Below are 24,128 nucleotides of genomic sequence, written 5' to 3'. Positions count from 1 at the left end.
TGTGTGTATGTAGAATATCTCACCGACAGTCCACCTCTCCATCTGGTTCCTGGTCTGGGAGTATTTCACAGCACCGTGAGAGCTCAGAGAGCTCAGATTCATGTTCAGATTCATGTTCAGTTCAGATTCATGTTCAGATTCATGTTCAGATTCATGTACTTGTTCAGATTATGATTCTGTTCTGATTCATGTTGAATTCAGATTAATTCACTTCTAAAATAGGTGATAAAATAGTACATTCAAAGTAAGGAAGCCACTCAAAATCTGTCTCTTATTCCTTCCTTGTGGAATCTGACACACACACACAGCACACACACACACACACACAGCACACACACACACACGCACAGCGCACACACACACAGCACACACACACACACACACACACACAGCACACACACACACAGCACACACACACACAGCACACACACACACACAGCACACACACACACACACACAGCACACACACACACAGCACACACACACACAGCACACACACACACACACACAGCACACACACACAGCGCACACACACACACACAGCACACAGTTTCTGTTTCAGATCTTAGGCATTGGCAGACTGTCATTTTAGTCAATCTGCTGTGTGTGTGCACATGTTTTTGGTAAGAATGTCAGTCTCTGTAAACGTAATTATCTGTACATGATTGAAGAGCCAGTTTTCCATATAAAGTAATCCCAGTCATGTAAACTACCAACACACATTATAAACCTGACAGAGAGTAACGGCACTATTTTCTGCACCAGAGACACAGGTATCTGTGTGCGTGTGCGTGTGCGTGTGTGACTGAGCTAAAAAGGAGACATGAGTGTGATAGACAGCAATAGTTTGAATCTGGTATGAATTATCACCAGACCTCTCTCTCTCCCCCCCCCTCACTCTCTCTCTCTCTCTCTCTCTCTCTCTCTCTCTCTCTCCTCTCTCTCTCTCTCTCTCTCTCTCTCTCTCTCTCTCTCCCTCGGTCCCTCCTCCACCGTCCAGACAGAGACTGCCCATCTTAAACTCTGCAGTGTTCTGCCAGTCTGTGAGCTGGAGAGACACTCAGAGAGACCAGCACAGAGAGACGCACGCAGGGAGAGACGCACTCTCAAAAAAACACACACACCTGGTTACTGACCAGGTTCAAAGCATAATTTTTTCTGTTTTTTTTTGGTCTTGCATCTTTTGGTCAGTTTTTTCCTCCACTTAAAGCAGAATGCTTCCATTCCTCCTTCTGGCTGTGGTCGGTGAGTATGAGGACATAGTCAGCATGTAAAAGTGTGTTTGCATGAAAGGATGTTACTGTGCCCATGTATGATTCATATGTTCCTTATTCTCTCTCTCTTTCACATTCTGTCTGTCTGTCTCTCTCTCTCTCTCTTCACCTCTCCCCCCTCTTTTCTCTTTCTCCCCCCCCTCTCCCCTCCCTCAGCTACCGTCCAGGCCCAGCTGCCAGGCTCCTGTAACTTTGAGGCAGACACCTGTGGCTACACTTCAGATCCTCTGTTTACGAGCTGGACCCTGAACCCCGAAGGTAAGCCAGGCAGCCTGTCCTCTCCCTCACACTGTCCTCACCCCCCTCATCCCCCTCACACTGCCCTCCTCACCCCCCTCCTCCCCCTCACACTGTCCTCACCCCCCTCATCCCCCTCACACTGCCCTCCTCACCCCCCTCCTCCCCCTCACACTGCCCTCCTCACCCCCCTCCTCCCCCTCACACTGCCCTCACCCCCCTCATCCCCCTCACACTGCCCTCCTCACCCCCTCCTCCCCCTCACACTGCCCTCACCCCCCTCATCCCCCTCACACTGCCCTCACCCCCCTCATCCCCCTCACACTGCCCTCCTCCTCCTCACGGATGAGAGACTAACACAGGCTTTATACCCCTCTCAGGGCAGCATGTCAGGGGGAGCATGTGGAGCTGCTCATGGAAGTCAGATGTGTTCAGACGACTTGGTAGCCCTCGTTACTGGTTGATGTGGTTCTTCTCAGTGTTGTTGTGCTGGAGTTAGAGGAGGAGGGATTGAGAGTGAGGAGGAGCGAATGGGAGTGTGTGTGGGGGAGTGAGAGATAGTGACAGAGTGAAAGATGGAGAGAGAGCGAGCGAGAGACATAGATATGGTGACAGAGTGAAAGAGAGAGAATTGGAGAGAGAGAGAGAGAGAGAGAGGGAGAGAGAGAGGGAGAGAGAGACATCTGGACAACATTGTATCCTGCATCTGAATACATCTGGAGACAGTGAAATAACACATTTAGGCATCCACCGCCTCTCAGCGTTGGTACTGAACACTGTGATGATGACCGTGTGTATTCTGAAGCCAGAGGAATCAAGACTCATACCAAAAGATCAAAGTCCACTGATTACCTACAATGAGAAATTCATGGGACCATATTACTGTTACTAATATAAACGTGAAGAAGTTGGGAGATACTGGATGACAATATATTATTTTGGCAGATGCTTTTATACAAAGTGAGGTACAACACAAAGGATTAGAACCTGCGACTTCTTCTAGTCAAGCGCTCTAACCACTGAGCTATACCCTATGATGCTTGATGTAAAGTGTGTAGTTTGCTGAGCAGTCAGAGTCCTGCTGTGTTAGTCTGGGAGCCTGTCTCCCCTCCTTCCTCCAGACTCCATCTGGTTCCTCTTCTCCTCCATCCTTGCAACCGTCGCTGCAGGCTTCCTTTGAAAGGTTAAAGTACTTAAGGTCTCCGCTCCAACTCTTCAGTTTGTCTCTGGAAACTCACAGTGGCTCTGCTGAAGAGAAAGGTTTGCTGTGAATGCTGGCAACAAGATGGAATCTCTCTCTCTCTTGTTTTTCACTCCCTTTCCCTATCACCCTTTCCTCTCTCCCTCCCTCTCTCCGTCCCTCTCTCTTCTCTGTCTCTCTCACTCACCCTCTCTCTCCATCTCTATCTTCCTCTCTGTCTCTCTGTCTGTCTCTCTCTCTCTCTCTCTCTCTCTCTCTCTCTCTCTCTCTCTCTCTCTCTCTCTCTAGGTAACTTCATCACGGTGGACTCAGTCCAGCAGCAGGGTAAGGAAGTGAGGGGAGGAGAGGAGGGCAGCAGAGAGAGCGCTGGGAGGAGAGGAGGAGAGGAGAAGAGAGGAGGAGAGGAGGGCAGGAGGGAGAGCACAGGCAGCAGGGCGGTTCTGCTCAGTCCGGTGATGGGTCTGGAGGTGTGGAGCTGCCTGAGGCTGGTGTACCAGGTCTCTGGGTCGGGGTCCCTGCAGGTGCAGCAGAGGCTGGAGGGACAGAGCTTTGACCGGCCGCTCTGGAACTCCCACACCCCCTCCGACAGCTGGGTCATTGCCAGTGTGGACCTCCACAACACCACCGAGGACTGGAGGGTAAGCAGCTCCTTCTGAGGGGAAGTGGGGGTCACCAGGGAAGGGGGTCATTGGTGGGGGGCAGGGCCACCAAGGGGCTACACCCAGACCTAAACAGCACAATCAGTCACTTAGAAGGTTTCCTGTCTGAAACATACACAAAACCTCAAACTGGCCCACTGTCGTTTAAACCCAACTGGTGTGTGTGTGTCTGCGCGTATGTGTGTGTGTACGTGTGTGTGTGTAAGTGTGTCTGGTGTGTGTGTGCATGTGTGTGTGCTTCAATTAAAAACTGTCCCTCTCAAACCGTGGGAATTACATACGTAACATAATAACTTGGTTCTGTCTAAACACAAGGTCATGACCTATAGGCGGACTGAACCATGTCTGTGCAATCTCACCCCTCCAAACCTAAACATGAATCAGTCCACCAGAAATGCATAACAAACTATAGCTCAGAGACCCTTCATAATAATCCTTCATCCTCAATTCTACTCACCAGCTGTCATGAACAAGGATAGGTATAGTTCAGCATTTAACTCCAGATCTAGAGGTTGCAGGTTCAAATCCCCTCTGAGCGTCTGCTAAATAAACACACTATACATTATGTACTGTGTATACCTTGGGGCTCCCATGTGGTGTCCATTAGCTCCACCCAGCAGTTAACCTTTGACCCTGCAGTGAAAGCTGCAGTGGGTAACATTATTAAATAAAATCTAAGACGAGAACTTCCCTGCTCCCTCCAGCTTGACTTTGACAGTGTTCACAACATAACGCCAAGGATAAAGGCTTGCCTCACAGAAGGCAATGGCTGGAACACGATAACTGGCATATAATTGGCTTGAAAGTAGCGGGCTGGTCCAAAATTATAAATTGACATTCCACTGGCACTGAGCTGTCTGTTTTGCTGAACAACTCTCAGAGGGTCTTACATACCCAATATGTTTATAGTGGACAAAAATTTTTTTTTACTGAAAAATATAAAATTCTATTGCACCTTTAAGTGTGTAATGTTATTCCTCTGTCTTGCTGCGCGGCTGTCTGAGGCTGAGTGGAGCATGTGTTTGTGACCAGGTGGTGTTGGAGGGCTGGGCTGGGGACGCCCCTGACAGCAGCGTGGCCGTGTTCGAGATACGCATCATCCCCGGGTTCTGTCTCGGTCAGTGACGTCACTCTAGCGTTAACTCTACCTGGGATTTCACCTGCGAATGACTTGACTTTGTGATATGAAAAAATACCTTATCGTTGTGGTGCAGTAAAATAACCGCTTGTGATGTCCCTGTTACGAAATGTTAGTCAGGGTATTAAAATATTATATTTGGAATAGGTTAATGTCTGTTCTCTCTCCAGAATGCGACTACGAGGACTCCCATCTGTGTGGCTATGGCAACCAGTGGAACACCAACGTCAACTGGTATGTGGGAGGGGGCGTGGCCAGGGACCCTGACAGCACGCTGCCGGATGACCACACCCACAACAACGGAACAGGTGCGGAGCTAAGCTAGCAGCTGGCTAGCAGCTAATGCTAATGTTAGGCTAGCTGCACAGCGGTTAATGCAGCAAAGACAGTTGACAGTGCAGCAGAAAATCATGTTTCAGAGGTGCCTATTTCTAAAAGTATTTCCATCGCTAGCGTTAAGGAACTTGTATTAATTAATTCATGTAAATTTATAACAAGTATCGTTGATGCTCTCTGCTGCCCCCTGCAGGTCACTACATGTACGTGGACTCTGTCTACGCCAAAACCTTCAAGGAGGTCGCCAAGCTGTCGTCTCCCATGACAACGGTGCCCATGTCCGGATGCCTGAGCTTCCAGTACCAGCGAGGGGAGGAGAGGGGGAACCTGTTCTCTGTCTACACCCGGGACCAGTCGGGTCAGTACCAGGACCTGTGGAGAGCCGACGCAGACGAGACCAGCTGGAGCGCAGGCACCTGGGAGTGGATACCTGTCCAGGTGGACCTGAAGGCCCCCTACCCTCTGCAGGTCAGTGGGGTCACACACACACACACACACACACACACACACAGGTGTATCTGTTAGACTGTAACAGTTAGAGCATTTCACTGAAGACCAAGAGTGTTTGTGTGTCTGTGTTTATATGTATGTGCGTGTGTGTGTGCACACCTGCCCAGGTGGTGTTTGAAGTGACGTTCAACAGCCCCAGAGGAGGCCATGTTGCCCTGGACGACATCTCCTTCTCCCCAGACTTCTGCAGCGCTGAGACAGGTGTGCCGGTTGGAAGGCCTCTCCGCTGCGCTGCAGTAAATGTCTCGTACCGTCCTGCAGTCATTAACATGTCATCCCTTTACCATCGAATAGCTTAGTTCACTTGACTTTTCTGTCAGTCCGAGACGCGAGGAAGCTGGTTCAGACGTCTGTGCTGTTGTGTCCTGATTCCTCCCATGTGTGTCTCCCAGAGCCCACATTTGAGCCGGCCGTAGCTAACTGTGACTTTGAGCATGGCTTCTGTCGCTACAGCCAGGACCAGCACACTGACAGCTCCCCCTGGAAGAGAGTGTCAGTCAGGCCCAACATTTACAGAGCGGGGGATCACACCACCGGGGCTGGTGAGACCGCCAGGACAAGCAGCAACTGAGATTTAACTCAAATTTAACTACATATCAACTGAAATTAAACTACACATGAAATAAAATTGAACTGCACATAAATTAATGATGAACTACTCATGATCTAAAATGTGACTTGTGGCACGCTATATAAAAAACCCCACAAGTGTTTGAGAGTGAAATGTGAGTTTTCACAATAACTCAGATGACCAGATGGAACCCAGAACATTCCATGGCAGGGGCCTGGGTGTCAGGGAAGCAGCGTTGTCAAGGCAATAACACATCTCTCTCTCCGCAGGATCTTTCCTCCTGGCTCACTCCCGCCTCGGCCCGCGAACCGGCTACGTCAGTCGCCTGTTCGGCCCTGTTCTACCCGGCAACATGAAATACTGCCTGAGGTTCTACTACTCTCTGAGGGGCTTCAACCAGACGGACCAGGCTCTGGAGGTGTACCTGCAGGATCAGGCCAGCGCCTCCCTGGACAGGATATGGACCCAGGGGGAGAGGTCCAGGGGCATCTGGGTATCTTCTGACGTCACCTTCCAGATCGCACAGCCCGCCAAGGTGAAACGGAGTTTGGTTTCTCGTTTCATGGTGGTTTATACTTGAGTAGTGGCTGGTCACAGATGGGAAGGGAAGAAAATGAAAGACAGAATTTGAAAGAAAGAGAAAGGTAAATGTATTCTAGTCTAGCAGACAGTTAACAGGGAAAGAAAGAAAAAAAGAACTATAAAGATAATAAATAAAATACACCTTATCAAGTCAAAATCCATATATATCTCTTCCTGTCCTGGGTTCCTTTGAAGGTTTCAGATCAGATGTGTACCAGTCCTTATCTCAGACAGGCCTCTCTCCTGTCCTTTGTGGAGCTTTCCTTTGGTCTTGCTTCAGATCTGAAAACAGACAGCTGGTAGATGACACGTTTTCATGTGTTTCACATAAACCCAGCCCGTAACTACGCCAGTCCAGCCCGTAACTACGCCAGTCAGTGATTTTCTTCACTGGGCTTTTGGGATGTGAGGTATTGAGATAACGGATTGTTTTACAGTGTGAGAAATGTTTCTGGGCTCAAGTCATTGAAACATATTTAAACATCATGTTGAACGAAACTCAATCTTTAATTGGTTTCATGTGTGTACGTGTACACTTTGAGTGTGTGACTGTGTGTGTGTGTGTGTTCAATTAGTGATGATGTCATCCTTCCAGGTGATGTTCGTGAGCACATGCAGGAGTTTTTGGGACTGTGGAACCGCAGCTCTGGATGACATCACCGTCTCCCTGGGGGACTGTGATCTCACTGCAGGTGAGCAGGGAACTACAAGAACACCAGGGAATTCTGGGAGTTTGAGTTTACCCCCCCCAGTCTGTAAAACACAATACGCGTTTCCTTTACAGTTTGTTGACTGACCACCTAAATAATGTTATAACTCTGCACTTACATTTACATATTTAGCAGACGCTCTTATCCAGAGCGACTTACAGTAAGTACAGGGACATTCCCTCGAGGCAAGTAGGGTGAAGTGCCTTGCCCAAGGACACAACTTCATTTGGCACGGCATGGCCGGGAATCGATCCGGCAACCTTCTGATTAATAGCCCGATTCCCTAATCTCTTGCTGTGCTTCCTACACGCACTACTTGTACTACTTGTCGCTTCAGATAAAGGATCTGCTAGTTGAATAAAACGTAACATGTGACGGTGCTGTGATTTCAGTCCCAGGAGCTCTGCTGTCTGTTCCGGGGCACTGTGACTTTGAGGCTGGGGTCTGTGGCTACACCCAGGACCGGGCGGGCGACGCAGGGGACTGGGTGAGGAACAGGGGACCCACCCCCACCTCCTACACGGGCCCCAGGGGAGATCACACCACCGGGCTGGGTACGCAACCCTCTCCCCTCAGCACTGCTGGGTTAGTGGTTAGAGCATTGGCCTGTAGATGAAGAGGATCAAATATCGCCCTGTCTGCTAAAGGAATACTTTACATATTTTATTCCTACTCTTGTGATTCTTTACTCTAGTCGACATGTGATGAACCACTTACTCAACAGATGATTCAGTGTTACTCTGAACCAGTTTGAACAGAGAATTCACTCAAATATGAATTTGTGTGAACAGACAATTCACTCGAATCTGAATCTGTGTGAACAGACGATTCACTCGACTCTGCTAACTGACTCTCTCAGGGTACTACATGCACATCGAGGCATCCCCAATGATGTCTGGTCAGAATGTGCGGCTGCTGTCCAGCTCTCTGCGGGGGGCCAGGGGTCCTCAGTGTCTGCGCTTCTACCACCACATGTACGGCTCGGGCACGGGCCAGCTCCGAGTGCTGCTCAGCCGGGATGGAGAGGAGACGTTGCTGTGGAAACGCGGAGGAGAGCAGAGCATCACCTGGCTGAGAGCCACCGTGGAGTACCAGTGTGACCATCAGCACCAGGTAGACATGCAAATGCGAGAAAAAAAATATATATATATATATAATCCATAAACCCTCAGATGACTCCCAAACATACGGTACATCACTGAACAGCTTAGAGAAGAATTTGTTGGATTTGTTTGCATTTTTCCCTCCCTCCCTCCCTCCCTCCCTCCCTCCCTCCCTCCCTCCCTCCCTCCCTCCCTCCCTCCCTCTCTCTCTCTCTCCCTCTCCCCCTCCCTCTCCCCCTCCCTCTCCCTCTCTCTCCCTCCCTCTCCCTCCCTCCAGATTGTGTTTGAGGCCACCAGAGGGCCCTCTGTGAGGAGTGATATCGCCATCGATGACGTCGTGTTTCAGAGTGGATCATGCCCAGGTATCTGGCTGCTCATTGTACAGCTGCTCTGTAGTTTTCTGTGGAATATTCTGGGAACTATTTTGAGGGAAATCACAAGATTGTTCTGTCTTTCTTCCACAGAAATTGAAATCCAGACAGGACATGTTCCATCAAACTCAAACGATATTGAGTAGAGCCAAAGAGGATGAGGTGGAGACTGGATAGGACGCACCGACTGTTTAAAACAAACAAAATTACATGACAATAACTTCTTTTTGAGGGACTGTGAATGATTCCACATCATTCTTTCCCACATGACAAACTGAAACATGACTATAAAATGTACACTTTGAAATCATTTTATTATTACTGTACAAATCCAATCTAATACATATCACCCTCTTGTTTTTAGTAGAGAAACTGGTAGAGAAAGTCACTTTATCTATGTATCAAAAGAGGACATGTTGAACTGTCTTATCTTTACATGTGCATTAGATTAATGCTGAAATTAAAATGTTTGCTCACATCGGCTTCAAGTTTGTGCTATTTTTATTTCTCTTGTTTCAATCAACGATTTAAGGATATTTTAAGAATAATACCGGCATCAAGTACATTCTTTGTACTTTACATTTTGTAATGAACCAAATTCAATATACATGTTTTGAGCCCGCCCTTTTGAACAGATGATTCTCTAGACTCTGAACCAGTTTGAACAGATTAACTGTCAGGTTGAATAACTGAGTGACTATACTCCTCAGGGTATTTTACGCACTTTGAGAATCATGCACTTGTTCTGCGGTTTGTGTACATGTCAAATCACACGTGACATCCATCATCCAATCCCCAATCGACAAGCCATTCACCCCATTGGCTTCGGCGGGAACAGCCGGATACAATACTGACTGCGTGTTATCACAACAAAACACTCGTCCAAGACAGCTAGCATGGCTGCTGCGAGCAAACGAAAACGAATAAGTCATCTCAAAGCACACACTTCAGATAACGCTGGGGTTGTTCCGTCTTCGGGTACTCATGAGTCGCACGTGCCCAGGGATGGATCTGCAGAGAACTTCGTGGAGGGGTCTATTCTGCGCATCACCATGGAGAACTTCCTGTAAGTACGGGTCAACCTGTTAGAACCCGCTGATCAGGTAGCTAGGCTAGCTACCTAGCCCAATCAGATGCGCAAGCATACTTTGACTAATATTATAGCTAGCCTACTTCTTCGGATATTCCAGCAGGTTCTCTGGTGCAGCTTGAGTTTATTACAGCTGTGGCTTATTAGGTGAAAACTTTGTCATTAGTTAAGACAAAACTTTGTGTTACAACTTCGAAGTCATTGGAACTTCATCTATTCTAGATACTCACTATAATTGTAGTCAGAGCTAGCCTACCCATGTAGCTAGGCATGTTAGCTTTGACAGATTTCAGAGTCGCGTTCATTCTCTTTTTGACGACGGGTAGCATCCAGTTTATTGGTGCATTACCGCCACCCTCTGCTCCAAAGTGTGGATCAGACAAATCAATTCCCAATTTAAATCTAATAAATCAATAAATCCTGTCACTCCAGTCTCAGGTTCATATGTTCTGTGTTCTGCGTTGCTTAGCGTTTAGCAAGCTACACACACATTCACGTTCTCTCCCTCCCAGCACCTACGATCATACGATTGTGTATCCTGGACCAAACTTGAACATGATTGTGGGTGCCAACGGAACGGGCAAGTCGAGCATCGTGTGTGCCATATGTCTGGGCCTCGCGGGCAAGACGGCCATTCTGGGCAGAGGCGACAAGGTGACACACCCTCTCTCTGATCTCTCAAACCTTTGATACTTACTGTGTCATCTAGGATTAACACTCCACCTCTTTACAACGCAAGTGGTGTTTGTCTTATTATTTATCAAATATTTTATATTATACATGTATTATAATAAATAGTTGAATAGATTGTTATACATGTAAACACTATTCTGATTCTGATGTAATTTATTTCCTGTCTGTGTAAACGGTACAGTTGTCAGTACATTCTGACAGATTGCTGTGTGTCTGTACTAAGCTGTCTGTTACTGTGTAGCTGTACTAAACTGTCTGTTACTGTGACAGATTGCTGTGTGTAGCTGTACTAAGCTGTCTGTTATTGTGTTGGCAGGTTGGGCTGTACGTGAAGCGAGGCTGCACTAAAGGATCCATCCAGATTGAGCTGTACGTCTCTTAACTCCTTAGGGAAACACAGAATATCGACTTGAAAGACTATAGATTAAAAAAAAAAATGATTGAAAACATTTCCTAATCCCAAATAAACGGCACACAGTCCTCGTCTGTTGTCCCGTCCTCATTCACCTGAGCGTCACCTGTGCCCAGGTACAAGGAGGGAGGGAACCTGCTGATCCAGAGGGATATCTTCGTGGAGAACAACCAGTCTGTGTGGATGCTGCACGGGAAGCACTCCAGCCAGAAGGCCGTGGAGGAGGAGGTGAAGGCGCTACACATCCAAGTAGGAAACCTCTGCCAGTTCCTGCCTCAGGTGAGTCTGCTGGTCTCTCTCCAGGGTTTAGGTCGGTTCATGTTGTGGCGTCACCGCACGCGTGACTCTGTGTCTCTCTGTCCCTGGATACGTGCAGGAGAAGGTCGGGGAGTTTGCTAAGATGAGCAACATCGAGCTGCTGGAGGCCACAGAGAAGTCTGTGGGCCCGCCGGAGATGTACGAGTTCCACTGTAAACTCAAGTCCTTCCGCACCCACGAGAGAGAGATGGAGGTGAGCAGAGTAGAGACCAGCAGAGTAGAGACCAGGAGTACTAGAAATGGCATTGTAACGGCCGCATTAACACAAACAATATAAAAATAATGCTAATAAAAGTAATATACTCTGTAGATGAATTGTCTTGTAGTCCAGTCTAGTTTTCCCAGTTATTTTAAGTATAAAGATGAGGCACGCTGTTTGGCAGGAGTTTGACTGTGTGGTTTTGGTGTCAGAACGTGGTGAAGGAGAAGACCAGCTTCCTGGAGAAAGCCCGCCAGAGGAACGAGAGGAACAAGCATGACGTGGAGCGCTTCTATGAGAAGAAGAGGCACCTGGACATGATCAAGATGCTGGAGAGGAAGAAGCCTTGGGTGGTGGGTTCTCACTGTGGAGCCTTGGGTGGTGGGTTCTCACTGTGGAGCCTTGGGTGGTGGGTTCTCACTGTGGAGCCTTGGGTGGTGGGTTCTCACTGTGGAGCCTTGGGTGGTGGGTTCTCACAGTGGAGCAGCACCACCACAACAATATTGTGCTCATTCAGTATGGGGTAGATGTAGACTTTAGCATGTCCAGGGCGTGGGGGTACCTCTCCACCAGGAGGTGGGGGTACTCCCATGTAACCACGCCTCCCCCTGCAGGAGTACGAGGAGCTGCGTACAGAGCTGGAGGGCGTGAAGAAGGAGCGCGAGGAGGCCAAGCAGAAGCTGCGGAGCCTGAAGGAGCAGCAAGCTCCCATGCTGAGGAAGGTGCAGAACATCGACAGCAGGCTCAAACCCATCGAGAACCAGATGAAGGAGAAGGTGAGAGGGGCAGGGGGGCCTGACCAGGGGGGGGCCTGACCAGTGGGGGGCCTGATCAGGGGGGCCCGACAGGGACGTGTGCATAGTGTTTATATGAACGTGCTGTACGTTACGTTACACGATCTGAGGAGTGTATGGTGGTGATGGTGGTGTTGATGTTGATTTTGTTATTGTTCTCCAGACCGCCGGCATCAGAGACGCGTCTCAGAAGTGTAAGGCGAAGCAGGATCAGCTGGACTTGAAGCACAAGGAGGTCAGAACCAGAAGCTGTTTCACAGGGTTTCATCATCTCCTATCTACTACATGCACTACTTCTGCATGGCTTTGGATGACGGCAACATGAATACAGAGTACTGTAATGTGCTGCCTCTGTGCAGGTAGAAGATATCAAACAGGCCCTGAACAGAATATAATGTGCTGTCTCTCTATGCAGATAGAAGATATCAAACAGGCCCTGAGCCTGAAGCAGACAGTGGAAGCAGACAGGCAGAAGCGCATCAACAACACGCGGCGCATGATCGAGGGCCTGAAGGAGGAGCTGGCGAGTGCGGGGGACCAGCCCGACGTGGGGCCCCGGCTGGAGGAGGTGAACGCAGAGCTGAGGAGGATCCAGGAGGAGAGGGCCAAGATGGAGGGAGAGAAGGCCGACCTGCGCCGGGAGAAGGACAGCCTGAACGGAGAGTACAGATGTGAGGACCCTGCATGTACCAGCTGTCTCTCTCTCTTTCCTCTCTCTTTCCTCTCTCCCTCCATCTATTTGTCTCTCTCTCCCTCTATCTATTTGTCTCTCTCTCTCTTTCCTCTCTATCTCCCTCTATTTATTTGTCTCTCCCTCTTTCCTCTCACTCCCTCTATCTGTCTCTCTCTCTTTCCTCACTCTCTCCCTCTATCTTGTCTTTCTCACACACACACACACACACACACACACACACACACACACACACACACACACACACGGTCCCTTATCAGGAGGGGGTCCCTCTGAGACACCCAGATTTATCAGTGAAGCACCTAAGACAAGGCTAGGATTCATAGCTGCTTTTCAGACTAGGCAGAGACACACACACACACAAACACATGGATCTCTTTCTGCCTCCCTCCAGTGTTGACGAACAAGCTGCGCACCGTGGAGGACATGATGAACAGGAAGGAGGAGAAACTCCGCGGCCGGTCCAGAGACACCCACACCGCCATCCAGTGGCTGAGGCAGAACAAGGCTCTCTTCACCGGCAACGTCTACGAGCCCATGATGCTGGTGGTGAGGAAGGCTAACCGCCGACGCTAACCGCTGCCGCTAACCGATACCGCTAACCTATACCGCTAACTGCTGCCGCTAACTGCTGCCGCTAACTAACTACTGATAACTAACTTTCCTGTGTTCCTCAGATTAACGTGAGGGACAACCGCTTTGCCAAGTACGTTGAGAACCACATCTCCTTCAACGACCTGCGAGCTTTTGTCTTCCAGAGGAAGGACGACATGGAGAGGTTCATGGAGGAGGTGAGGTCACGGCGGAGGGGTCAAAGTTCAGGGGGTCACGGGGGGGGGGGGGAGATGTCCCTGTTATCATCTGTAAAGAAAGCGTGACCCAAAAGTTGTAACAGGCCCCTTTGCTGGTCTCGAAGTGAGGTCACAGCAAAGGGGTGAAAGGTCATGGGTTCACAGGTTGACAGTGTTTTGTTGTGGTGTGTCTCAGGTGAGGGACAAGCAGAACCTGAGGGTGAACTCTGTAGCCGCCCCGGACCAGTCTGCTGCGTTTCGGCCGCCTTCGCGCCCCATCGAGTCCCTGAGGTGAGGAACTCTAGGTTCTACCTGTGAGCATGTGTTTTCATACCTGGCACCGTTCACAACTACTGACCCCACTTTGAGCTGTTTTCTCCAAGTGTGGCCTGGCAGTTTGGGCTGTTCTCTCCAAGGGTGTCCTGACAGTTTTACCATAGTCTGTGTGTGTGTGTGTTGCAGGCACTTTGGGTTCTTCTCGTACCTACGCGAGCTGTTCGAGGCCCCAGAGGAGGTGATGAGCTACCTGGTCAACCAGTACCGGGTGCACGACGTTCCCGTGGGAACCGAACAGACCAAAGCCATGATCAAAACGGTACGGCTCACCCATATATACACCTGCACACTAGTCCAGGGGGGTCTCAACCCTGGTCCTCATGGACCGCCTGCCCTGCATGTTTACAATTCAAATTAATGGTTTGTTATCAAGCTCTGTGGAAGCCGGGTAATGACCATTCATTTGAATCAGGTGTGCTGGAGCAGGGAAACATCTAAAACATGCAGGACAGCGGCCCTCGAGGACCAGGATTGGAGGACCCTGTTCTCGAAGTTTCCCTGCTCAAACACACCTGAATGAACGGGTCGTTATGAAGCTCAGCAGAAGCCTGGTAACAACCAGTCATTAGAACCAGGTGTGTTGGAGCAGGGAAACTTCTAGAACAGGGTCCTCCAATCCTGGTCCTCGAGGGCCGCTGTCCTGCATGTTTTAGATGTTTCCCTGCTCCAGCACACCTGATTCAAATGAATGGTCATTACCCGGCTTCCACAGAGCTTGATAACGAACCATTCATTTGAATTGTGATTGGAGAACCCTGCTCTAGAACTTGCAGGACAGTGCACCCCTGCTCTGGTCTGACGCCTGGCCCTGCCCCCTCAGGTGATCGAGGAGCCGTACCTGAAGATGCTCTACACGGCCGAGGAGAGATACACGGTGAAGAAGTCCCTGTACTCCAACAAGACCAGCACCAGCAACTCAGCCGTGCGGCCCTCCCAGTACCTCACCATCGCCGTGGACGCAGAGGAGAAACGCAAGCTGGAGGAGCAGATCAAGGTGACCTGTCAATCACCCGCCACAGGCCCTGCCCACTCCCAGGACAACAACAATGGAGAATCACGAAAGATTTATATGAATCTTTCTACTTAGATATTTAATAATAGTATTTTTCCGTTGACCTTTGACCCTCAGGTGTGCGAGTCCAGCATGCAGGCCATCGACGCCCAGATGAGCGCCATGCAGCAGCGAGCGGACGCGCTGGATCGCCGTGACAACGAACTGCGGGTGCAGAAGAAGGAGCTGACGGATCTGAAGGGCAAGAAGAGACAGCTGGAGCAGAAGATTAGCACCAAGCAGGACAGGTGTGTGTGTGTGGGGGTGGGGTGTGTGTGGTGGGGGTGTGGAGGAAAATCCAGAAGAAGCCTAGTATCATGTTGTGTGTGTGTGTGTGTGTGTAGCCTGAGGCAGATGGAGCAGGGGGGGGTAGATCTCCAGAAGATTGAGCAGGAGACCCAGGACATGGTCTCTGTCGTCAACAAAAAGAAGGTTGCCATAGTGACAGAGTTCATGACCCACATGAAGGTAGGTCTGGCTTCACTGCTTCTCTTTCTGTTGCTTCTTCATTTCTGTACTTTACACTTCCTGTTTCCTTACTGCCCACTTCCTGTTTCCTTACTGCCCACTTCGTCCTGTGGATGTCCAAACAGTCGTCCACTGTCCCTGTCGCCGTGGTATCGCCCTGTGTGTGTTGACTCTGGGCTAGCCGGAGGGGGTCAGAAGTCAAAGAGGGCAGGGTGATGGTCCTGATTGGCTGGAGACGCTCCACTCACTTCCTGGTTCCTGGTTGGTGCTGTGTGCAGGCGCGGGTCAGGCTGAGCCAGGAGAAGGTGTACCTGTGTCTGGAGACCGTGGGCCTGACGGCTGAGAAGACCAAGCTGGAGACCGACTGCAGGGAGGGATCTGCAGAGCTGCGGGCCATGGAGGTCAGGACACACACACACACACACTCAGACACTTACACTCGTGCCTGTGCGGGTATTTATGTGTGTGTATGTGTGTGTGTGTGTGTGTGCAGCAAGCGTGTGGGCAGCTGGAGCAGAGGAAGACTCGTCTGTTGGAGCGATGCAAGGGCCTGATGAGGAGGGCCAGGGAGATCTGCAACATGGACCCTGGTCAGACAGTGGTTCCCCCGGAACTTCACACGGTCAGGCCCCCCTCATCTAACCCCCCTCATCTAACCCCCCTCATCTAACCCCACTCCCCCCTGTCTGGTATGAACGCTGAGTCCTTGCTGTGTTGCTGCAGGCCTTCAGCCAGCTGCCCAAGACCCTGGACGAGATCGACGCCATGCTGAACGAGGAGCGCTCCAGGGCAGACTGCTTCACCGGCCTCAGCGAGAACGTAAGTCTGTCTGTCCTGAATGTCCTGTCTGTCTGCCTGTGTGTGTCTGTCCTGTCTGTGTGTGTCTGTCCTGTCTGTGTGTGTCTGTCCTGTCTGTGTGTGTCTGTCCTGTCTGTCTGCCTGTGTGTCAGTCCCCTGATCCTGACCCCTGACCTCCAGGTGGTGGATGAGTACAACAGGAGAGAGCAGGAAATCAGGACTCTGGAGGCAGAGCTGACCGAGACAAGCAGCTCCCTGGACACCTACAGACAGACCATCTCAGAGGTACACACACACACACACCTACAGACAGACCATCTCAGAGGTACACACACACACACACACACACCTACAGACAGACCATCTCAGAGGTACACACACACACACACACACCTACAGACAGACCATCTCAGAGGTACACACACACACACCTACAGACAGACTATCTCAGAGGTACTCACACACACCTACAGACAGACCATCTCAGAGGTACACACACACACCTACAGACAGACTATCTCAGAGGTACACACACCTACAGACAGACCATCTCAGAGGTACACACAGATACCTTTGGGTAAAAGTGTCTCCCAAATGAAAACATTATTACTAGACAGTGCTGGGTCTAACTTATTTACTAACATGGAATGTGTGTGTGTGTGTGTGTGTGTGTGTGTGTGTGTGTGTGTGTGTGTGTGTGTGTGTGTGTGCGCAGGCGAAGGAGCGCTGGCTGAACCCTCTGAAGCAGCTGGTGGAGCAGATCAACGAGAGGTTCAGTGATTTCTTCCGTTCCATGCAGTGTGCTGGCGAGGTGGACCTGCACTCTGAGAACGAGGTACACACGTACACACACGCACACACACATGCTGTACGCACACACACATGCTGTACGCACACACATGCTGCACGCACACACACACACACACATGCAGTACGCACACACACATGCTGTACGCACACACACACACAGTTCCTCACCCCAGCTGTGACTGCCCCCTGCAGGAGGAGTATGATAAGTACGGGATCCGTATCAGGGTGAAGTTCCGCAGCAGCACCCAGCTGCACGAGCTCACGGCGCACCACCAGAGCGGAGGGGAGCGCAGCGTCTCCACCATGCTGTACCTCATGGCCCTGCAGGACCTCAACCGCTGCCCCTTCAGGGTGGTGGACGAGATCAACCAGGTGGGGAACACACACACACACACATCATCCAGGAACACACACACACACATCAACCAGGAACACACACACACATCATCCAGGAACACACACACACATCAACCAGGTGGGGAACACACACACACATCATCCAGGAACACACACACACACATCATCCAGGAACACACACACATCAACCAGGTGGGGAACACACACACACACACACATCATCCAGGAACACACACATCAACAAGGTGGGGAACACACACACACATCATCCAGGAACACACACACATCAACCAGCTGGGGAACACACACATAATCCAGGAACACACACACACACATCAACCAGCTGGGGAACACACACATAATCCAGGAACACACACACACATCAACCAGGTGGAGAACACACAAACAGAGGATGGGTATAGCTCTTGGGTAGATCATTTGGCTGCAGATCAAGAGGTCGCTAGTTCAGATCCTCCAGTGAACATCGCTTCAGTTGAAAGAGCTAAATGAATACGTTATATTACTATTACACCATCATCTTAGTCATGCCAGGGATTATACCAACTACACTCTTATACCCAGCATTCCCCTAGGCAACACACACCCACCCCTGCCCCCTGTGCCCAACACTGTGGGTGGATCTGGCATCTACAGTTTTGCCTTAAGGCAGTCGTGTATCTTTAGCGCACAACCATGTCGTCATGTATCTCCAGCACACACACACACACACACACACACACACACACACACACACACACACACACACACAGGCACCACCCACAGATGAATATCATATCTTCCATACCCTAGGATGAACCATGGGTATAGCTCAGTGGTTAGAGCATTCAACTGTAGATCAAAAAGGTTGAAATCCCCCCGTTACTGATGAATAAAGGATAAAAGGTTCTGCTGGATAAATGATGATTGTTCTTCTCCAGGGTATGGATCCTGTGAACGAGAGGAGAGTGTTTGATATTGTGGTGCGGACAGCATGCAGAGGAACCACCTCACAGTACTTCTTTATCACGCCAAAGGTGAGAGAAAGAGAGAGTGTGTGTGTGTGTGTGTGTGAGAGAGAGTGGGAATGAGAGACCAGTGACCATGTGTGCTTTCTCAGGAGTCAGTACCATAATGTGTGTGTGTGTGTGTGTGTGTGTGTGTGTGTGTGTGTTTCCAGCTCCTACAGAACTTGAACTATGCAGATGAGATGACCATCCTGACCGTGTACAACGGTCCTCGGATGCTCCCTCCAAACAGATACGACCACAGAGCCTTCATCAGGCGGGCGCTCCGGCGCAAGCAGTCCAACCCCTGACCCTCCACTGCCTCAACAGTGACTGCAGATCTGCCTCCTACCCTGCACACTCTCCAATGAAGACCAGTCAAACTTCCTCAAACAGTTCAGACACCAAAAAAAAGTGACAGTCGGTAAAAAATATTTCCGTCTTTCTGGAGTTGGTTGTTTATCCTTTTCTGTTGACTTTTTGTTTCTTTTACAACATTTGAATACTGCTCACATTAAAGTTTGAATATTGTGTTTTATTTGTTATTAAAAAAAGGGCACCTCAATTTGCTCTAGTTTTCTATGTGCACTTTAAAATAAACGATTGTCCTTTGTTTTGGACCTCCAATACATTTATTGTAAGTTTCGTTCAATTTCATTTAAGTACATTTCAGAAAAATGTGGATATCCGTTTTGACCCCTGACTGTCTCGATAAACCCGTATCTCTGCGTGCCCACGATCACCAACAGTCTAGAGATAAACAATCTGGCGGAGACACCGACACGAAGTAACTATTACCCAACCTATTACCCAAGCAGCCTAGTGAAATGACTTACTGGTGTTTTGGTGCATCGTGTCCCATCTCCGAAAGTAAACAGATGGCAGGTGACAAAAGATAAAAGTTACGTGTTGACAACTCAAATTCGCTGATTTCCAAATAATGCATGTGCATCGTATCCGTAGCGATCTGTGGACACGTCGGTTTGTAGACCGGTTACCCGAGATGGGCACACTCCAGCAACACTGCCCCCCCCCCCGAATCCCGTCCTATAGGAGGGTCACACTTTCCGTGACGTGTAGTTGCCACTCCTCCTAGAAAAAGACGGCAACAAAAGCAGTCTATGGACAACAGACAGTAGCGCAGCTAGACAGCTGGTGGGATAAGCCCTCGGCCTCTCAGCCCTTCAATATATTTATAGCTACCATTAATAAAGGGAGATTCCAGGAGTTTAGGTTCCAGAGACGAATCCACTATAGAGCAAAAACTATTTGCTACAGTGCTGTGTAATCAACATTAATTAAAGGTAAGAATTGAGATTACAAGCGAACTAACTTTTTTTTTTTTTTTTTATCTACAGTGGCTACGGACATTCGCTATGTAGCCTAGTAGCTAACATGGGCAACATTCAACTAGCTTACATCACTTGCTGGGTGAAACGTTTCCGAGCAATAGCATGTCGCAAGCCTTTACTGAACTCTAAGGTCCGTTGATGCTACGCTGTTTTTGAAATCCATTATTTGATTTGTGTATGTGAATAACCCATAAAAGTTACTTTGGAACTAATTTCCTTAAATAGCCCGAGGCATCCTCACTCAATTCTAACAACGTAAGCTAGCTTGCTAGTGCTAGGGGCTAGCACTAGCAAGCTGTTGTTTTAAGAATCTTTCTTGGCGAGCTAGCTATAGATGGCTAGATAACGTCGTTATACAGCGAAAGTTAAAATAATGATCCTAAATGTTTTGTGATGTTGGTCTCAAGGTTCGTTGCTAACCATTACGGTGTATCATACGTGTCAACTTTTTGTTGTAAACAACAGGAAGAATAACGACTATAGCCGTGAACAAAGAACAACCAGACAAAGCGCTAGCTAGCTACAGTACGGCTAGCTCGTCCTTAAGCTAACCAGACCAAATCACACACGCTAACGTTGCCTCCCGAATAAACTGTCCAACAAATTCGTTATTTTCAGGCAATCTAACGTTGGGAGTAGCTAGCATTGTCGAAGTAAGCCCCAGTCCATCTTTTAACGACGAATTCGGGGTAGTAGTGTTTGCGAATGTGTCTAGCTAGCCTAGCATGACACAGTGGATTTAAAGAGCCATACAGTAGTTGGACTAGGCCCTTCTCCTCCACTGACACGGTTTGTTTGTCAATGTCGACGACCCTGCTAGTAGCTAGTTACCTTTATATGGACATGTTTTGTGGAAATGGACAACCGGATGTCTTGGTCACTAACGTTGACTAATCGTCAACTCTGGTCAGTTTATGTGGATTGTGTTTGAACGCTTTGTGTTTGACAGGTAGAGCTAGTTGGGTTAGACGTGTTTTATACCCGTTACTCTCATTGGGAGTAGCCCTTGTCTTCGTGCGAAGTAAACAACGAACGAGCCCACCCATCTCTGATTTATACAGTTCCGTGCTGCTTAATGTGATGTAACCCGAACCTTCACGGGGTTCCAGGTTCGCCTATAAATAGCAGCCACCGCATCCCACACCCAGCCATGTTCTGCCCCGACCAAGGCAGCTCGCGAGGTTGTGTGAGTGTGCCTTTGAGATCAGCGTGTCACATTGCACCCTTGTGACAGGGTGGAAGCTAATACGCCAAGTCCATGTGAGACCGAGGCAGCAAGGAACGCCGCAGTCAGCAGGCGTACACGTGACGGGGCAGCTCGCTGAGCCTTTCCAGGGAAAGACTCTGACGCACTTAACTAGAAAGCGTGGCCTGGCGTGTTGACTTGAGTCTGTTGTGTACAGTTCCTCGGCTGGGTGCCCCCTTGTGAATGTCAAAGACGTGTGCCCCGTTAAAGGGCCTCGTTTTTTAGGTAGTTCTGGGTTGTCAACCCGCACTGTTGAAAGCTGAAAGGCATGTCAGTCTCGCATGTGCGCGTACAATGCCAGTCTTTGTGCGGCTGGTATCAAGAGTAATTATCTGAACAGAACGTTTTGCCGCTCTATACCGGTGTCTCTTACCTTGCCGTCGTGTTTGTCTTCTACTGTGATAACGAGCCGGTGAGGTAACCAGGGTGACTCGTTCCCTCTCGTCCCCGTCGCGATTAATGATTTAAGAAGTCTGTTTGCGCATCTCTCCCCCCCCCCCACCCACCCCCCCCAAAAAACGTACCTAAAACCTATCTTATCTGTTGACGCTGTAGCCTATAAAAACACAGTTAACGGTGGCGACTGACCTATCAAAGCGTAGTTCCTCTTATCAAACGCAAACGTGAAGTTCCAACTGAAAGTTAACTGTACGGTGTTGCGGTAAACAGGCCCTGTGATACGGCAACCTGGGTGAGCGGGTTCAGCCGAGTTGAACATGAATAGATTTGTGTGATCCTCGGAGATCGCTGCCAGCACTGCCTGGCGATTATTAGACCACCGTCCTACTCGGGACAGAGTTTTAATGTCTGTCTGTAATCACGTATAACTTCACTGCTCATTCATCACTGGGTGACTTCCCTTTCTGACTGCATAGAGGACTTCTGTCTGTGAATGTTGAGTTTATCTCTCTCCCCCCTTCTCCTTTTTTTCGGTTTGTAACGCTACTTCCTGGTTGTGTGTTTGTGTCCAGGACTAGTCACCACCTAGCAGAGATGGCCCAGGAGACCAATCAGAGCCAAGTGCCCATGCTCTGCACCATGGGCTGCGGTTTCTACGGCAACCCCCGGACCAGCGGCATGTGCTCGGTGTGCTACAAGGAGCACCTGACCAGACAGAACAACGGGGGCGTGAGCCCCCTCAGTGCCATGGGTGAGACCCCCCGGCCCCCACATGCCCTGCTCCCTTTGTAGATATTATTTATGCTGAATATCCTTTTCTGAAGTGCTTGTAGCTGAACTACAGGTGTTTGTCCACCAGGTGGCAGCGTGTCCAGCAGCCCCACGGCCGAGGCCGCAGCCTTCCAGAGAATAGAGGCCACCCTGAACAACGCCGTGGCTGCTGCTGCTGCAGAGGCCGCCAGGTGAGAGGGGGAGGCCGCCGGGAGGGTGGGTGAGGGCAGTTGGTGGTAGGGAAGGGTGACGGGGATATGTTTAGAGTTGGGCCCCTAGTTTGCTCCCTGCGCTGGGGTCCCCAGCATGGCCCTCCTGGTCTCAGACTAGCTTTCCTGTCAGGAAGGGGACCGTTGGGTTAAACGTCTCTCTCTCTCTCTCCGCCCTCTAGTGGAGCTGCCGCTGCGGCTGCCGCATCACTTCCTGTCACCCAGCAGATGACGGAGATGAGTATTTCCTGTGAGGACGAGGCATCGTCGCCCGCAGCAGAGCTGGCAGGACCTGGTGAGTGCCACAAAGGAGCCGGCGGCCATGTTGGAATCTCTGCTCTTACATGGGAGGGAAGAGTGTGTGTGTGTGTGTGTGTGAGATTAGAGGGGTAAATTGTGTGGTTCAGTGTGTGTGTGTGGCTAGATGGTGTGTGTGTGTGGAAGACCAGATCAGATGGCTGCACTAGAACACGATGTTGTGGTACAGTGTGTGTGAGTGAGATTGGAGTGCTAGATGTTGTCTCAGTGCTCTGACTGTGTGTGTGTGTGTGTGTGTGTGTCCAGTAGTGACCCAGCCCACGGCGTCGGCCCCCCCCCCCGGGGGGTCGGGCAGCGAGGAGCCCCGCCCCCTTGAGCCCACCAAACCCAAGAAGAACAGGTGCTTCATGTGCCGCAAGAAGGTCGGCCTGACAGGTGAGACCTGCGTCCTGACAGCTGCCCTGCCTCTGCTGCTCTTCTGCCTCTGCTCCCCTGCTGCCTCTGTTATCCTGCTGCCTCTGCTCTCCTGCCCCCAGGAACCCCTCTCTCTAACTGCTCTGCAGAACTATGTTGTGTGTGTGTGTGTGTGACACAAAGTGTCTGACAGTCTGTCCTCCCTCCCTAGGGTTTGATTGTCGCTGTGGTAACCTGTTCTGCGGGCTGCACCGGTACTCTGACAAGCACAGCTGTCCCTACGACTACAAGGCCGAGGCGGCCGCCAAGATCCGCAAGGAGAACCCAGTGGTGGTGGCAGACAAGATCCAGAGAATATAAGACTCTGTGTGTGTGTCTCCTCCACGAAGCTCTCACCCTCAGCAGGCTGCAGCTTCACTGGCCTGGAACAAACATGGACTCGCTCTCAACCTGCGTTTTCTAAAGGACTAGATTTTTTAAATGACCGTTGGTGGGTCGGGGAACAAGACTGGTCGGGGGGGAGGGGGGTGTGTTATCCTGTTCTACAGTGCATGAACGATCACATCTAGCTTTTTTTTTTTTGCTGACAAAAAAATGGCGATTTACGAATGTTTTAAAAAGATTATGCGATGTAGGCAACAGTTTTTTGGGGGGGGGAGGAGGGGGGTTGCTGGCATAACTGTAGTGTTTTGGGGGGGTGGGCGTGGCCTGACGGGGTGTCTGATTTATTGTCCAATAGATGATCTGGTGTGTCGTGATTGTCATGAGTTTACTTTGTGGCTGTCTGTTTCTAAGTGTCAGAGTTGGGAGGGGAGGAGGGGAGGAGAGGGGGAGGAGGAGGAGGAGGAGAGGGTTATGTGTCTCCTGAGGGAATGGAAGACTGTTTCAGCCCTGGCCACCTCCTCCTCAGCCCTGGCCACCTCCTCCTCTCCCCTCCAGTCTCGTCGTCACTAGCCGGCTCGTAGCAACTTGGAC

General features: G+C 50.1%; 3 protein-coding genes across 3 annotated transcripts; all 3 read left to right on the top strand.

Moving 5' to 3' along the window:
• The first annotated feature begins 1,107 nt into the window (after window positions 1-1,107).
• On the top strand, window positions 1,108-9,172 carry LOC136964167 (MAM domain-containing protein 2-like). The gene is made up of 14 exons (XM_067258154.1): window positions 1,108-1,245; window positions 1,431-1,532; window positions 3,001-3,350; window positions 4,404-4,488; window positions 4,680-4,817; window positions 5,039-5,313; window positions 5,463-5,556; window positions 5,748-5,897; window positions 6,196-6,461; window positions 7,104-7,200; window positions 7,611-7,772; window positions 8,078-8,331; window positions 8,599-8,683; window positions 8,786-9,172. The coding sequence occupies exons 1-14, from the start codon at window positions 1,215-1,217 to the stop codon at window positions 8,836-8,838; spliced, it is 2,142 nt and encodes a 713-aa protein (XP_067114255.1). The 5' UTR covers window positions 1,108-1,214; the 3' UTR covers window positions 8,839-9,172.
• A 416-nt stretch (window positions 9,173-9,588) lies between these two features.
• smc5 (structural maintenance of chromosomes 5) lies at window positions 9,589-19,124 on the top strand. Its single transcript, XM_067258142.1, has 24 exons — window positions 9,589-9,758; window positions 10,295-10,436; window positions 10,792-10,844; window positions 11,004-11,166; window positions 11,264-11,398; window positions 11,617-11,757; window positions 12,019-12,180; window positions 12,362-12,433; window positions 12,614-12,869; window positions 13,284-13,438; window positions 13,567-13,685; window positions 13,882-13,971; window positions 14,143-14,275; window positions 14,837-15,010; window positions 15,146-15,315; window positions 15,412-15,535; window positions 15,814-15,936; window positions 16,029-16,157; window positions 16,259-16,354; window positions 16,514-16,618; window positions 17,049-17,168; window positions 17,336-17,515; window positions 18,439-18,534; window positions 18,678-19,124. The coding sequence occupies exons 1-24, from the start codon at window positions 9,589-9,591 to the stop codon at window positions 18,813-18,815; spliced, it is 3,246 nt and encodes a 1,081-aa protein (XP_067114243.1). The 3' UTR covers window positions 18,816-19,124.
• Window positions 19,125-19,649: 525 nt separating this feature from the next.
• On the top strand, window positions 19,650-23,801 carry LOC136964165 (AN1-type zinc finger protein 5-like). Its single transcript, XM_067258151.1, has 6 exons — window positions 19,650-19,808; window positions 22,074-22,252; window positions 22,361-22,463; window positions 22,664-22,776; window positions 23,046-23,174; window positions 23,365-23,801. The coding sequence occupies exons 2-6, from the start codon at window positions 22,096-22,098 to the stop codon at window positions 23,511-23,513; spliced, it is 651 nt and encodes a 216-aa protein (XP_067114252.1). The 5' UTR covers window positions 19,650-19,808; window positions 22,074-22,095; the 3' UTR covers window positions 23,514-23,801.
• The last annotated feature ends 327 nt before the right edge of the window (window positions 23,802-24,128 follow it).

The sequence above is a fragment of the Osmerus mordax genome, chromosome 20 (assembly GCF_038355195.1).
Source record: "Osmerus mordax isolate fOsmMor3 chromosome 20, fOsmMor3.pri, whole genome shotgun sequence".
Classification (NCBI taxonomy): Eukaryota; Metazoa; Chordata; class Actinopteri; order Osmeriformes; family Osmeridae; genus Osmerus; species Osmerus mordax.
The sequence above is the reverse complement of the archived record's forward strand: the minus strand, read 5'-3'. Positions and strand labels throughout refer to the sequence as shown.